This window comes from Camelina sativa, chromosome 18 (genome assembly GCF_030686135.1).
Source record: "Camelina sativa cultivar CO46 ecotype springtype chromosome 18, ASM3068613v1".
In the NCBI taxonomy this organism is placed as follows: Eukaryota; Viridiplantae; Streptophyta; class Magnoliopsida; order Brassicales; family Brassicaceae; genus Camelina; species Camelina sativa.
Window position 1 is genome coordinate 3,284,558 of NC_141897.1, and position 12,397 is coordinate 3,296,954.

The following is a 12,397-nucleotide window of genomic DNA, read 5'->3' on the forward strand; positions in this document are numbered from 1 at the left end:
GCATCTTTCTTGTAGATTTTTCTCCCCCATCATGTTCAAGTGCGACTTTTGGGTTAACCATCATTTGCTTTTCCAAGAACATCAATGGAAATTTCCTCTAAATTTCAGAGCTAGGAAACAAAAACAGATTGCACTCAAGAACAGGTTCGTTTAGTAACAGCAAAAACCCCTCTTAGATTAACACGTTGAGTTATTGTATTTTGTTACACATAGAAGATAAGCAAACAACAGAGGGATCAACCTTACCCGGTACAACAGCTTCAAGGCTGAAAGATGACAGTTGAGCTTGTTTGGGTTCGGTAGTTTGGATTACTGTTTAAAGTCATTTAAAGATGTTGATAGAATAAAAAAAATATACGTTTTCTAGATTTGCTTTAGATATACCATGCATATACCATAAGAACTAGTATTAAATTTGAACTTGTCTACATGAACTATCAAAATATTGTCGATCCCAACATTTTCACGGAATCCGTTTAGTTAAATCGTTATAGGTTGATGATGATGACAAGGATGTCACTCGGTACAGCAAACGATTTTTGATTCTAGAACCAGGATGATGATGACAAAGATGTCACTTGCTTAAAATACAAATACTTTTTATTAATTTCCGGATAAGTCTATTAACATTAGCAACATTGGTTTCTTCTCTCTTGCTTTAACAATGGGGTCAAATCCAAAGCAAATTTGGTTTAACCCAAAAACCGGTTAAATTGCCAAAAGAAGCAGAGACGCCAATTCACTCATCGAGATGAGTCTTCTTCTCTCTTGTGCCTCTGCTCGCACCTCCAATCTTTTCTGTTCCTCCCAAAAGGTTCTCTCTAATTTCTTTCTCTCTCTGCACACATTTGGTTAGGTATCGTTTCATACATGACCTTGACTTTATAATATTTTGTTTTTTCGAAAGGGCAATGGAAGAGAGAGAGATTTGAAATACTCAATTCCTCTAAACCACAACAAAGATTTGAACTTTCTGGTCAAGAAGTTAGCTCCGCCACTCACAGCGGTTCTACTTGCTGTTTCACCCATCTGTCACCCTCCAGGTAAAACCTTATTTCATTCCTCCGACCAAAAGCTTCCACCTTTATTAGAGTGTTTGCTTTTTTTTTTTTTGAGACATTACAGAACAGCTCTTCACTTTAAAAGAATGTTTTCTTGTTGGAACTTGTACTGATATGGAATCTGGATTCTGCAACCGGAATCAATGTATCCTTGAATTGCAACTGGAATTAAAGTATGTTTTGAATGTGTTCATGAAAAGTTTCTTGCTTTTGGTGGTTATTGTTGTGGTGTAGAATCTCTTGGGCAGACTTTGGATATACAAAGAGGAGCAACATTGTTTAATAGAGCTTGTATTGGGTGTCACGATACAGGTGGAAACATTATTCAACCAGTGAGTTTATAAAGCACTTAAACCAAAGGCTCATGCCATCTTTCATTTCCCTTTGGAGTCAATAACCTCACATTGTTTTGCTTATTCCAGGGTGCAACGCTTTTCACAAGTGACCTCCAAAGGTAAAATAACCAATTCATCTACGCTGAAAGCTATGCTTTGGTTAGACTGATCTTTGTCTCTTTAAGATTGGCAATGTTTTTGTTGTTTTTTTACCTTACAGAAATGGAGTTGATACTGAAGAAGAGATATTTCGTGTTACCTACTACGGAAAGGGAAGGATGCCGGTAAGATCTTCTTCAAGATCATCCTTGTATAAATCAAGAATGCCCTTCCATTTAGCTAAGTGATCTGTTATTATATGTCTGATGGTTCACTTCAGGGGTTTGGAGAGAAATGCACGCCAAGAGGACAATGTACCTTTGGACCGCGGTTGCAGGACGAAGAAATCAAGCTTCTGGCTGAATTTGTAAAGTTTCAAGCTGAGCAAGGTTGGCCAAATGTATCTACCGGTAGCGAATAGCAACAAAGATTAGTACAGTTCAAGTTCGTTAATCGAGTCAAAAAATTTGCAGCATTAGTTTGATATTCCTCTGTATCTATTGTATGTCTAAAACTCAGTTTATGGTGTTAAATAATATGAATATCAGAACATCTACTTGCATTTAAACCAATTAATCCATAAGGCTTCTTCTACTTACATTTTATAACTATAACTTCTGGGAGGCTACATTGCCATTGTTTATGCTCCAAGGTGTTCTCGAGGTACAACAAAATTATAGGTGTTCATAATCCACCAACACAATACGCTCATAACTTTTGACTATAGCCCTTACAAATATGCTATCCTGAATATCTTTCCTCTGTAGAAAAATGCAGTGGAAAAGAATAATGATGTTACTCTAGAATCCTTTTGTATGTTATGAAGCATAACATTCACTCTTCATGGTTCTTGAGAACCATCCGTTGAATCAGTTCGCTTTCTTTTCTTTGCATCTGACTCACCTAACTGCAAAGAAAAGCCAATCTCATCACCCGAGCTACTAGTCTTAAGCGAAGAAAGGTTTTTGGATTCGAGATTCTCTGGTCCATTACTTTTCTGACGGAGTGGGGATCCGTTGTTGCTTGAACTTGGAATGAACTGGTGTTCTTCGATCACGGGTGCTGATTCTAGCACGTCTTCTATTTGGAACTCTGGATGAATGTTTGAGTTCTCTTCTTCTCTAAGAACTTGCTGGACATTCAGATTAATAGGCTCAAAGTTCTCACCCGTTTTACACCTGGAAATATTGCACACACCAGGAGATGATTCCACGATGGTGGAATCATTTGCAGCACACATAATACCGTTTCTCTGCTCCAGCACCGCGGCTGCACTCAGAAAAAGAGACATTGAAGGAAACAATGTATACTAAAAGCACCGCAAAAAACAAATTTAAGGGGATGACACTGACCTTGAAGACCCTCATTGGAAGTAATGATCTCAAGCTCAAGAAGATTAAGAACTCTACCAAGATCAACTCCACTTGTCCAATTCTCAGGTTGTTCTCCTACTTTTAGCTTCAACCGTCCCCTGTTTGCTGTTCCTCCCCAAATAATTCCAACAGGTCGCGGTTTCTCATTCTTCTCTTCGCCCGCAGCCAACAGAATAAGGCTTCCACTATCACCCTCAAGATCAAAAGTCTGCTGGTTTTCACCAACAACAAGAAAATCGGTTAGGAAACAAATCCCTTTCTCGTCATTGTACTCCAATGCGTAAGCCATTATAGTCCCAGTGGTCAAACCAGAGCTTCTTCCAACTTTGATAACTTTTCTTCCTATTAGACTGTTAATTGGAGATTGTAGATCAGTAGCATGGATATCACCAATCTCACCAATCCCTTTGACAGTTGTGATTACATTGTTCATATTGAAGTCTTCGGCAAATGGAATGAAGGCTCCATCAGCTCGAACAAATGTTTCTGCATAAAAGAGAGAAACCTAATCAAAATTGTGCTACGCCACTATACATCAGAGTTATTATATACATTGTTACTGAGCTACCTGGGTTAGTTCCAGCGAAAATGCCATACCAAAGGTCATCAGTAATGAATGAAGTTGCTCTTTCCACTGCACCTAAGTAGACTCCGGGACCGAGACTAGGTGGCAATGGATGAAACATCTTCTGGCTTGGGTAGTCTAAATCAACTGCAACGTGCCGGTTCGTTAGGAAACCAACCTGTCTGATACCGGTTTTACTCTTTACAATTGCACCTAAGGTTCCATATGTCTCTTGACTAGCCACCTGCAATATGAGAATCATAAGCATGTCTGTCAAATTAGTAAAAAAGTTACAGGGAGGTTGGTTACCTGTGAACCAGATCCAATAGACGAACCACTGCCTCTCAGATCATCAACAAGCTCTGTATACACCTGCTCCTTGGGCGTTTGCGCAGGTGCACCATAATATTGAAACTCAACAACATCTACATCACACCAAACTCCTCCAGGACCCTGTTAAAGTAAGATACTATAAAGTAAAAAAGGATTCTTCTACAATATGTTCCAAGTTTGTAGTATCTACATTACTGAAGGTTCCAAGATAAGTAAAGTAGAATAGGCAACAGATAGTTCACCTCCAAGGCTGTAGGTAAACACTGAAGAGGGTTAAGCCATTGTTTGTGAACTTTCCGAGCAACAAAGACAAGAATAGCTGCAATATTTGTCAAAACACCTCGTCGAATCCGAAATCCAATAGCTGTACCGAGGCTAAACCTCCTTAAATTCTTACTATGAAACGCTCTAATCATCATCAACTCAAGCAATGTAGTAGCTTTTTTCCCTGTAGGTAAACCATCAAAAGTCTCAGGCAAAACCCCTTTCTGAAGATTTGCAAAATAGTTTGCTCTGTCTTCCGCTGAATCGTTCAACCGACTTGAAGTAGGCCAAGAGAAGTAAGCAGCAGCAGCACTGGTTTCAGGATGCTGACCGCCAGATGGAAACGGTTGAAGCGGCGATGAAGAAGCCATTTTTAAATGATTGTAACCGTTTTCATCCAAATCCAATGCAGACTCCACAGATTGTAATGATACAGAGTGATGAAATCTAAGGTCCAATCTTTTCCCTTCCATCTTCAACCTCTCTACTTACCAACCTACACTAAATTGAATCATGTACTAAAGATTCAGAATAAAAACAAACAAAAAAACTCAGCTCATCATGATTGAAGCAACCAACCTTAAAGTGCATAATCATCAATGAAACTAAACCAACCAAAGTCTCAAGAACCCAAATTGGCTTTATGTATATTAAAGGTTAGACCTTTATTGGAAAACTATGCGCAAGACTTAAACTTGTCATAAACCCAGATGAGGAAACATGAAAAGTGCTTAAGAAATTGAGTGAAACAACGGAGCAATTAATCAAAATCAAAAGAGAAACTTTGGAACTTTGTGTGTATATTCGAGAGAGAGGAGAGAAGAAAGAAGTAGTACTAACCGATCAGTAGTGTTGGATCTTTTCTCATGTGATGAATGAAGGATCGTGTAGAGGAGATTGGAGGAAGAAGTGGTAATAATAGAGAGGAGGACCCAAAGAACTTTGGTTGAGCTTGAGAGTGGACGGCGAAGACTTTTCTTTTTTTTTTTTTTTTTATCTCATAACCAAAATTGTAGGAAACAGCGACTCTTTTGTTTGCCAAATGTATATTTTCTACTTTTATTTATTTTAAAAACAGTGTGTTTGTTTTAATATTTTTTTTCAAAATGTGTACTTTAATTAATTTTTTTAATAGAAAATAATTAAAAAATTATATGTACAACTTAAGTGAGAGCCAAATAAGGATCTTTTGTCTATATTCCTTGCATAGTCTTTGAATGTATAAATTATTGTTCAATGATAGATGTATAAATATAAGTTCAAAGTCCGGTTAAAATTTAACAAAAAAGTTTATATTATATGGAATGTTAGTTATTTTTAAAAAAAAAATGTTGTAAAATTAAAATACAAAAACGAGTAAACATTGGTATCTTTAAACAAATTTCTAAAAAAAATCCATATATAAATTTGGAAAATTCAGTGAGATCTGCCCAATTTTATAATCTACTAAAATACATAGACAAATAAACCTTTGTCAAACTTATCGCTCTCTACAACAAGATTTTTTGCAGTGAGTGTATATTTCAATTTAAATTCTTGAAAGAAGCCGTTTAATCTACAGTAGAAAATCAAGAAATGGATAAAACATTCAACGATAATGTTTCCTTTTTAGTATACTTATCTTCAAAAATGGTGTGATCACACTCAAACGTCATTAAGAGCTATCATGCTTACAACTCACTCTCTCTCTCCTTTTCATCTTTTAACACAATAAGCATATCAAAAGGCTTGTCTCCAAGTGTTTCAACATTTAAGTTAATCTCCAAAATACAATCACTTTGAAATATGTAGCAACATTAGTAACATCACTTCCAACATTTCCACACAAGTATCAACTTTTAAACCAAAAAAAAACAGAGACATGATTTGTCAAGGCTGTTATTGACAGGAGATAAAACATTTGACATATGATGTATGGGTTTTTCATGAGGAGAATCTGTCGCGGTCATGAGGTGAAGAGTAGTCGATGTCCGGTCCGTGAGGGATGATCCCAAACGGGTTTATCGTAGGGTGGCTTCCGAAGTAATGTTGCTTAATGTGTTCCATATTCACAGTGCTACTCATGCCCTGGATTTGGTAGATGTCTTTTATGTAGTTGAAGATATTCGGGTACTCCCTTAAGAGTCTCTTGTTGCATTTGAAGTGAACCGCATAAACCTGGAACACAAATAAAAGAACATGATGAGCTGTGTATTGTAAACAAAGAAGAAAATTCGATTCACATACCTCATCAAATCTTATGAGGGTGACGAATAATCTGATATCTGCCTCAGTGAAAGTGTTTCCGCAAATGTACCGCTGTTTTCCGAGTATTTCCTCACATCTATCTATTGCTTCATATAACTGGTTCACTGCCTGGAGAGAAAAGAGGTCAATCCAATGGTATCAATTAATGTTTTAGCCTTGTTAAGATGGTGTAGACATTGAGGAGTTTATACCTCATTGTAAGGTTCTTGTTTCCTAGCAAACCCACATTTATAAACACCATTGTTTATCCCATTGAAAACCCATTCGTTAGTCTCATCGATTCTGTCTCTGAGATGAGAAGGATAAAGGTCGAGTGACGGGTTTCTCGCAATACCATTGAACTCAGTGTTGAACATCCGGATTATCTCTGAACTCTCATTGTTAACTACAGTCTTAAGCTTCTTATCCCACAGAATCTGCCATAATAGTAACAAAACAAAACATTCAAGAAACAGGACAAGAGAGATTAGAGAGAGTTCACTAAGAGATGGAGAACTTACAGGAACAGTGTACTTCCCTTCATAGTTGGGGCTAGCAATCTCGTAGAGTTCTCTCACAGTCTTTGCACCATTAAGATAGTCATGCTCAGCTCCAGGGAGCTCGGTATCTGAATCCGGGAAAACCCATCCTCTATGATCATCAGTTTCCTTGGTTCTTCCCCAAATGGAATGAACCGACTAATCAAATACAAATATAAAAATACACAAAGCTTCAACAGTCTAATACCAAATGGAAACAGCGAGATAGAGGAATATGAATTGTACTAACCGAGAAGGTGATTGCATCATCAAGGCCTTTGATCATCAAGTAAGAAAGACATCTACAAGCCCATGGACAAGCATAAGATATGTAAAGATGATATCTTCCGGATTCAGCTGGGAACTGAGAATGAAGGTCTTGTGAAACAAAGTTGTGGAATATTGATGCTGTCCTCACAAAAGCTCCAGATTCTGATGTCTCATCAACCCCTGACCTTGCCATTTTTTGTTTTTGCTAATAATGAAACAATGGATACAAAAATCAATTTAATCTTGTATAATCTTCACATGGTCAACCTCAATTTCCCTTAAAGAAAGGATCACAAAACAAATCCAAAACCTCAGATTCTTATACTATGCGTTCTTACCAATCTTCACATGAAAGGGTCACGAAACGAATTAAAACATCATAAAGTTGAGAAATTTCGAGTAGGGTTTTACTTAATCATTCTTATTAGAGTCAGTAAATCATTAAACCTATAAGACAAATAAAGATTCATAGCCTTCAATTATGCTTTCTGCAATTGAGAACACTAACGGATCGTTCGACAAAGATCAAACCCAAAAATCAGGAAAAGGTCTAACACGATGGTGATTCGTAAAGATAGGAGAATAGGACAAAACCTGATCACAACGAATGATATGTACTTTGGAGTCGAAATGTCGCTGTTGTTGGAAATATGTGTTTTTTTTTTTTTTTTTTTTTGGCGATAAGATTAAGGGGAAAACTAAAACAAAAAAGTCAGCTTTAGTGGAAGATGGTAATGACGACGGATGTCTTCTTATAGTGGAGGAGAATTAGAGAATCAGAAAAAAGGGACTTTGCCTTGCCTTTGTCGTCACTGCGTTGTCACACGCGACAAGCCTCACGCCTAACGAGTTGACTTACCACCATCGAGTGTGATTACTTTTTGGACCGGTTTAAACCAGGTTATGGTTATTGTAGGAATGGTACATTTTCTTACCGCATTATTGAGAAAAAACATCATTTTTGTTCTCATTACTGACATAAAATCTCGTACAAGAGACACAGGCAAATGCAGGGGGAGAGTGTTTGTGGCCAACTATGTTTGCTATGGGAATTTGGTGGGCATGAAAATGGTGATGTGGATATGTGCTTAGAGACGAGAGGGGAACCTGGTGTGGGGGGTTTGTGCTAAATATTGGCATATGCTCGGCCACTTTAGCAGAACTATGGGGTGTCTATTACGGGTTGCTGATTGCATGGAGGAAGAGGATTATCCGGCTTGAATTGGAGGTGGATTCAGAGTTGGTGGTGGGTTTTTTGAAGACAGGGGTTGATGATGCTCATCCTTTGTCCTTCCTGGTACGCTTGTGCCATGGCTTCTTAACAAAGGACTGGATAGTCCGTATTTCACATGTGTATAGAGAGGCAAACCGTCTTGTGGATGGCTTATCTCAATATGATTTTACTTTACATGTAGGGTTTCAATTCTTGCTGTCGTGTCCGCCTAATTTAGAGGCTGTTGTAAACGATGATGGTCAAGGAACTATGGTTCCGAGGCTTGTTCGTGTCTGAGTGTCTTTTATTTAATAAATTACAGGGGGTAAATCCCCTGTCCATTACCAAAAAAAAAAAAAAAAAAAAAAATCTCGTACAAGAGAACAGCCAAAAAGGGAAATCCTAATAGAAACTTACCAATTTTAAAGAAATTCATGTCAGGCATAGGCATAGGGGATATGAAGAGAACAAAGATAATTGTAGCGATTAAAGCCCTGAAGAATACTTCTCTAATCCCTAATTTTCTTCTTCTTGGAGAGTTTGGTAATAATCTTGAAACCTCTCTAACAATGGCGCGAACAAGAGCAAATTCGTTTCTGCAACATGAGTAGAAAACAGATTATTAGAAGACCAAATACTAAGTCATACTACGAAACTAGAATTGGTTCAATGTTCTTAACACATGTGTGCTTCCAAGCTCATGTCTATTCGTCCTGTCATAATAGGGGACTTCAAGGATTCTTCCCAACTTTGAACCATCATTGGTTCCATTGCAAATCTCTCTTTTGTATCCCTAAAATGTATTCCAAACTCTCCCTGGAGTTTTCTAACTTCGTTTGGTTTCACGTTGTAGAACACGTGAATGACCACAAGTTTTCCTTCCTTTGCAAGCTTGTTCATTTTTGCAAGCTCATTCAAGCACCAATTTGACTCCGAGTACCTCTTTGAGAAGATGGCCAGCGCGATATTCGACTTCTCTATACTACTTGTCAATACTTGTTGTTGCTGTTGTTTTTCTCTAGGGTTGTAGGTGTCTGTGAAGACATTGATCCCTGAGTCTCTCAAAGCCCATACGAGATGCATGACAAAGTTGTCGCCAAGCTCGTCTTTACAAAAACTAACGAACACTTGTGAACGACCTAGTAGTCGGTCCAGCTCTGACATTAGAGGCTCAAAAGACGAGATGATGTTGTTTTGGGTCTGGTGGTCTTTGGATTGACCTGAAATACAGCAGATATATAGCAGTTGAGTAAACCTGAAGTACAACAGAGGTGGAAACAGAGCAGACATGTTTGGTGGTTGTGTAGTGCAACAGAGCTGGAAACAGGGTAAACCTCGTGAAGAGGTTGTGTATTGCAACAGAGCGGAAAAGCTTCAAGTTGCAGCAAACAGTGGAGCGGCTGTGTCAGAAAAGCATGCTTGTGTTAACTGTGTCAGAAACAAAAGCATGGGTCAAGTTGACAAAAAGAGAACAAGCTTTTACCCAAAAGTCAAGAGGAAGAAGCTTGTGGAACCTAGGGTTTGTGGAGAACTCTAAGAGGTATAAAAGGAAGAGGTGGTAGCAAGAAGAAGCTTATGCACCTTATACCTAAAATTGAGAGAAGCACACATGTTGTGTGTGGTGTTGTCCCACCAGTAAGATAGAGAATCTGCTGGTGGTTTTTGTAGAGGTTCACACTCGTCGGAAACGACAAAGAGTGGTAGTTCTTTTAGTTCATGTAGATTAGAGTGGTAGGCACAAGTGTGTGCTAGATACCATTGGCAAATGTGACTTTTGCGTTCTAATTCTAGTGAATGATTCTGGACTTGGTCCCGGGGATATAGGTTATCCGAACCCCGTTAACAAATCTCTTGTGTCGTCTCTTCACTATCCTTTCATCTCTCTGTTAAGCATCACACATACAGATCTGTCATACAAGTCTGTAGATCTAGCACACATCTCATTATTATCTCTAACAGGTTAGATCTTGGATGTGTTGCTAGATAAGAGAGAAAAGAAGATCTTTATCGTTTGAGAAGAAAATCCAGAGTCTCTTTTAAGTTTTTGTGGAATCGAAGTAATAGAGAGAGATGGAGGAAGATGACGACGGCGGATCTGTTTTCAAACTCGCCGGATTTTGTTTTTACAGTTCATCGGGATTTTTAGTGTCATCTTCAAGATGTCTTGATTCTCATGTCGTGAGAAATTATAGTCGAAGAAAGGAGAAAGGTTTTCTTACATGGGTATTTTGTGTTATTGGTCGGCCTTCATCTAAATTCGTAAATCAGGCCCAATAAAAGCCCACAAGGAGTTGTTTTAAGGTGTTGGGCCCGTGAGGGTTCTTGTCACGTGTGAATCGGTTTTTAAAAAATCAACAAGTCAACGAGAATCTTCTACTCCTGTTTGGTCTTCACCTTGAAATTAATAGAGGATCTTGTTGATGCTCAGGGAATCTCCTTTGTCTCTACTTTGTCACAAGAAGCCTGAATCAACAGGTATTTTCTCCTAAAGCTTATGGATTTGGTTTGGAAGATTAGCCTTCAAGTTTTGCGATTACCTTCATCACTACTTTTGAAGTTTATGTTCCGACGCCGGAAAAGCTGTGAGCCGTTGTGAATTGTTCCTTGAACATTTCATAAAATTCACTGGAGATTATGGTAACAGTATGAAGTATATATCGTGGATTTGAGGTGGAACTACATCATTTTTGAAATTATAAAAAGAGTTTGAGGCTAAGAAGATGTCACCAGATGCTCATAGTTGTTAATCCAAATATGGGGTGAGTCCTTGTTCTGTGTCTCTAACAGTAAAGAGAGTAACGAAGTGTTGTGGTTTACATCTGATTTTGAGTATGAGAAGAAGACGCTCATCTCTCCGCCGCTGAGGACTCAATGGTTGTTTGATTGGTTCTTTGCAATCACAAGTGTTACTTGTGTTGGGACTTTAGAGAAAGAGTTAATAACACCCCTGGTTATTTTCTCCAGTTTGAAAAAAAAAAGGAAGTGATTCTTGGCAAAGAATTATGATCTCTGAATTCGGGTTCTATGGAAGTGAAGAAGAGCTTGTGTGAGGAATGGAGTTTGATCCTCACTAATATTGAAGGTTGTCGCTGATGCGTCTTAAGAAAGATGAAGAATTGATCTTGTGTGGTCTTGTGTTATCTTGGGTTTTTGGTAATTGTGCAAAGGCCTAGTGTGCTATTATATCTAAGCCCATTACAGAAAATGGTAAAGATAGGTCAAAGCTGCAGGTGACTGTGGAGTTCGACGTCAACCACATGTTTGGGTTCAGTTTGAGCCTTTATGTATGCTTGAGGAAGCACGTGGAGTATTGCGATCTGATGGAGATAGAAATAGTATGGTGAACAAGTGGTCAGGGAGGGGCTGAATTGCATTAGTTGTGTTGCAGAGGTTTGTCTCAACCTATCAAAGATGCTTCTAGCTAAAGAAGAAGACCTGAGGTCATATTGATTAGTTGAGATCACAAGAAAGGGAAGTATCATCAAAGGATAATCATTTGGATTATGGGCCCTAAAAATTTTGCTAGCTTTTGAGAAGAGATCAAATGAAACATTTTTCAGATACTGAAATCCGCAGTCCTGTTATAATTTCATACATCAAGGAAATTGTTGTGTCGCTGGTATGTGTTCTTCTTCTACAATTTCCTTTGACTACAGATCTTGGCTTCTAGTGCTGGCAGGTGTTTTGAAAAACTGGAAATGAGATCTTCTCAAAGACATAAAGATCCCTTTCTGGTTCTGTGTGATATTATTGGAATCTGCTTTTGAAGTTGGTTGTTTGCAGAGTTATCTTTATGGATATGTTTTGGGGATTTGGTCATAACTTCCAAACCGTAAACCCAAATTATGATCTGATTTCACCTATAGCTCCCTATCTCTGATGTTGGTCTTGTTACTAAGTTGCAGAATTTTCTGGGTTGAATTGCTGCTTCGTCGATGTCGTGTATCAAGAATGGTTAAAAAGTTTTTATGAAAGATATATCAAGATCTTTGAAGTCTACAAAGAGACAAGGTCTGTGTTGTGTTGATTATGTGTTCCTATGGAAAAGTTCTTGGTGGAAACACATAATCAACATGGGGGAGTAAAACAAACTCATAATGATAAAAGAAGAAGATATGA

General features: G+C 38.1%; 4 protein-coding genes across 13 annotated transcripts; 1 reads left to right on the forward strand and 3 right to left on the reverse strand.

Annotated features, from left to right (window-relative positions):
- The first annotated feature begins 14 nt into the window (after positions 1 to 14).
- On the forward strand, positions 15 to 2,047 carry LOC104760433 (cytochrome c6, chloroplastic). Its single transcript, XM_010483358.3, has 6 exons — positions 15 to 814; positions 908 to 1,043; positions 1,296 to 1,393; positions 1,484 to 1,515; positions 1,617 to 1,680; positions 1,776 to 2,047. The coding sequence occupies exons 1-6, from the start codon at positions 752 to 754 to the stop codon at positions 1,914 to 1,916; spliced, it is 534 nt and encodes a 177-aa protein (XP_010481660.1). The 5' UTR covers positions 15 to 751; the 3' UTR covers positions 1,917 to 2,047.
- Positions 2,038 to 5,072, reverse strand: LOC104760434 (protein NARROW LEAF 1). Of its 10 annotated transcripts, none has more exons than XM_010483363.3 (7): positions 4,871 to 5,072; positions 4,009 to 4,526; positions 3,743 to 3,886; positions 3,437 to 3,677; positions 2,848 to 3,354; positions 2,489 to 2,764; positions 2,038 to 2,402 (listed from the first exon to the last, which is right to left on the reverse strand). In XM_010483363.3, the coding sequence occupies exons 2-7, from the start codon at positions 4,501 to 4,503 to the stop codon at positions 2,395 to 2,397; spliced, it is 1,671 nt and encodes a 556-aa protein (XP_010481665.2). In that variant the 5' UTR covers positions 4,504 to 4,526; positions 4,871 to 5,072; the 3' UTR covers positions 2,038 to 2,394. The 10 variants fall into 10 exon arrangements, with proteins under 10 accessions (XP_010481665.2, XP_087353740.1, XP_087353744.1 ...); XM_087497614.1 differs by having other exon boundaries at positions 4,009 to 4,531; positions 4,871 to 5,027; XM_087497618.1 differs by having other exon boundaries at positions 4,009 to 4,548; positions 4,871 to 5,023.
- A 675-nt stretch (positions 5,073 to 5,747) lies between these two features.
- Positions 5,748 to 8,642, reverse strand: LOC104760436 (uncharacterized). The gene is made up of 6 exons (XM_010483364.2): positions 7,660 to 8,642; positions 7,046 to 7,270; positions 6,778 to 6,954; positions 6,469 to 6,693; positions 6,257 to 6,385; positions 5,748 to 6,187 (listed from the first exon to the last, which is right to left on the reverse strand). The coding sequence occupies exons 2-6, from the start codon at positions 7,256 to 7,258 to the stop codon at positions 5,954 to 5,956; spliced, it is 978 nt and encodes a 325-aa protein (XP_010481666.1). The 5' UTR covers positions 7,259 to 7,270; positions 7,660 to 8,642; the 3' UTR covers positions 5,748 to 5,953.
- LOC109130615 (TIR domain-containing protein-like) lies at positions 7,660 to 9,650 on the reverse strand. Its single transcript, XM_087497621.1, has one exon. The coding sequence runs from the start codon at positions 9,566 to 9,568 to the stop codon at positions 8,954 to 8,956; it is 615 nt and encodes a 204-aa protein (XP_087353747.1). The 5' UTR covers positions 9,569 to 9,650; the 3' UTR covers positions 7,660 to 8,953.
- Between the last annotated feature and the right edge of the window lie 2,747 nt (positions 9,651 to 12,397).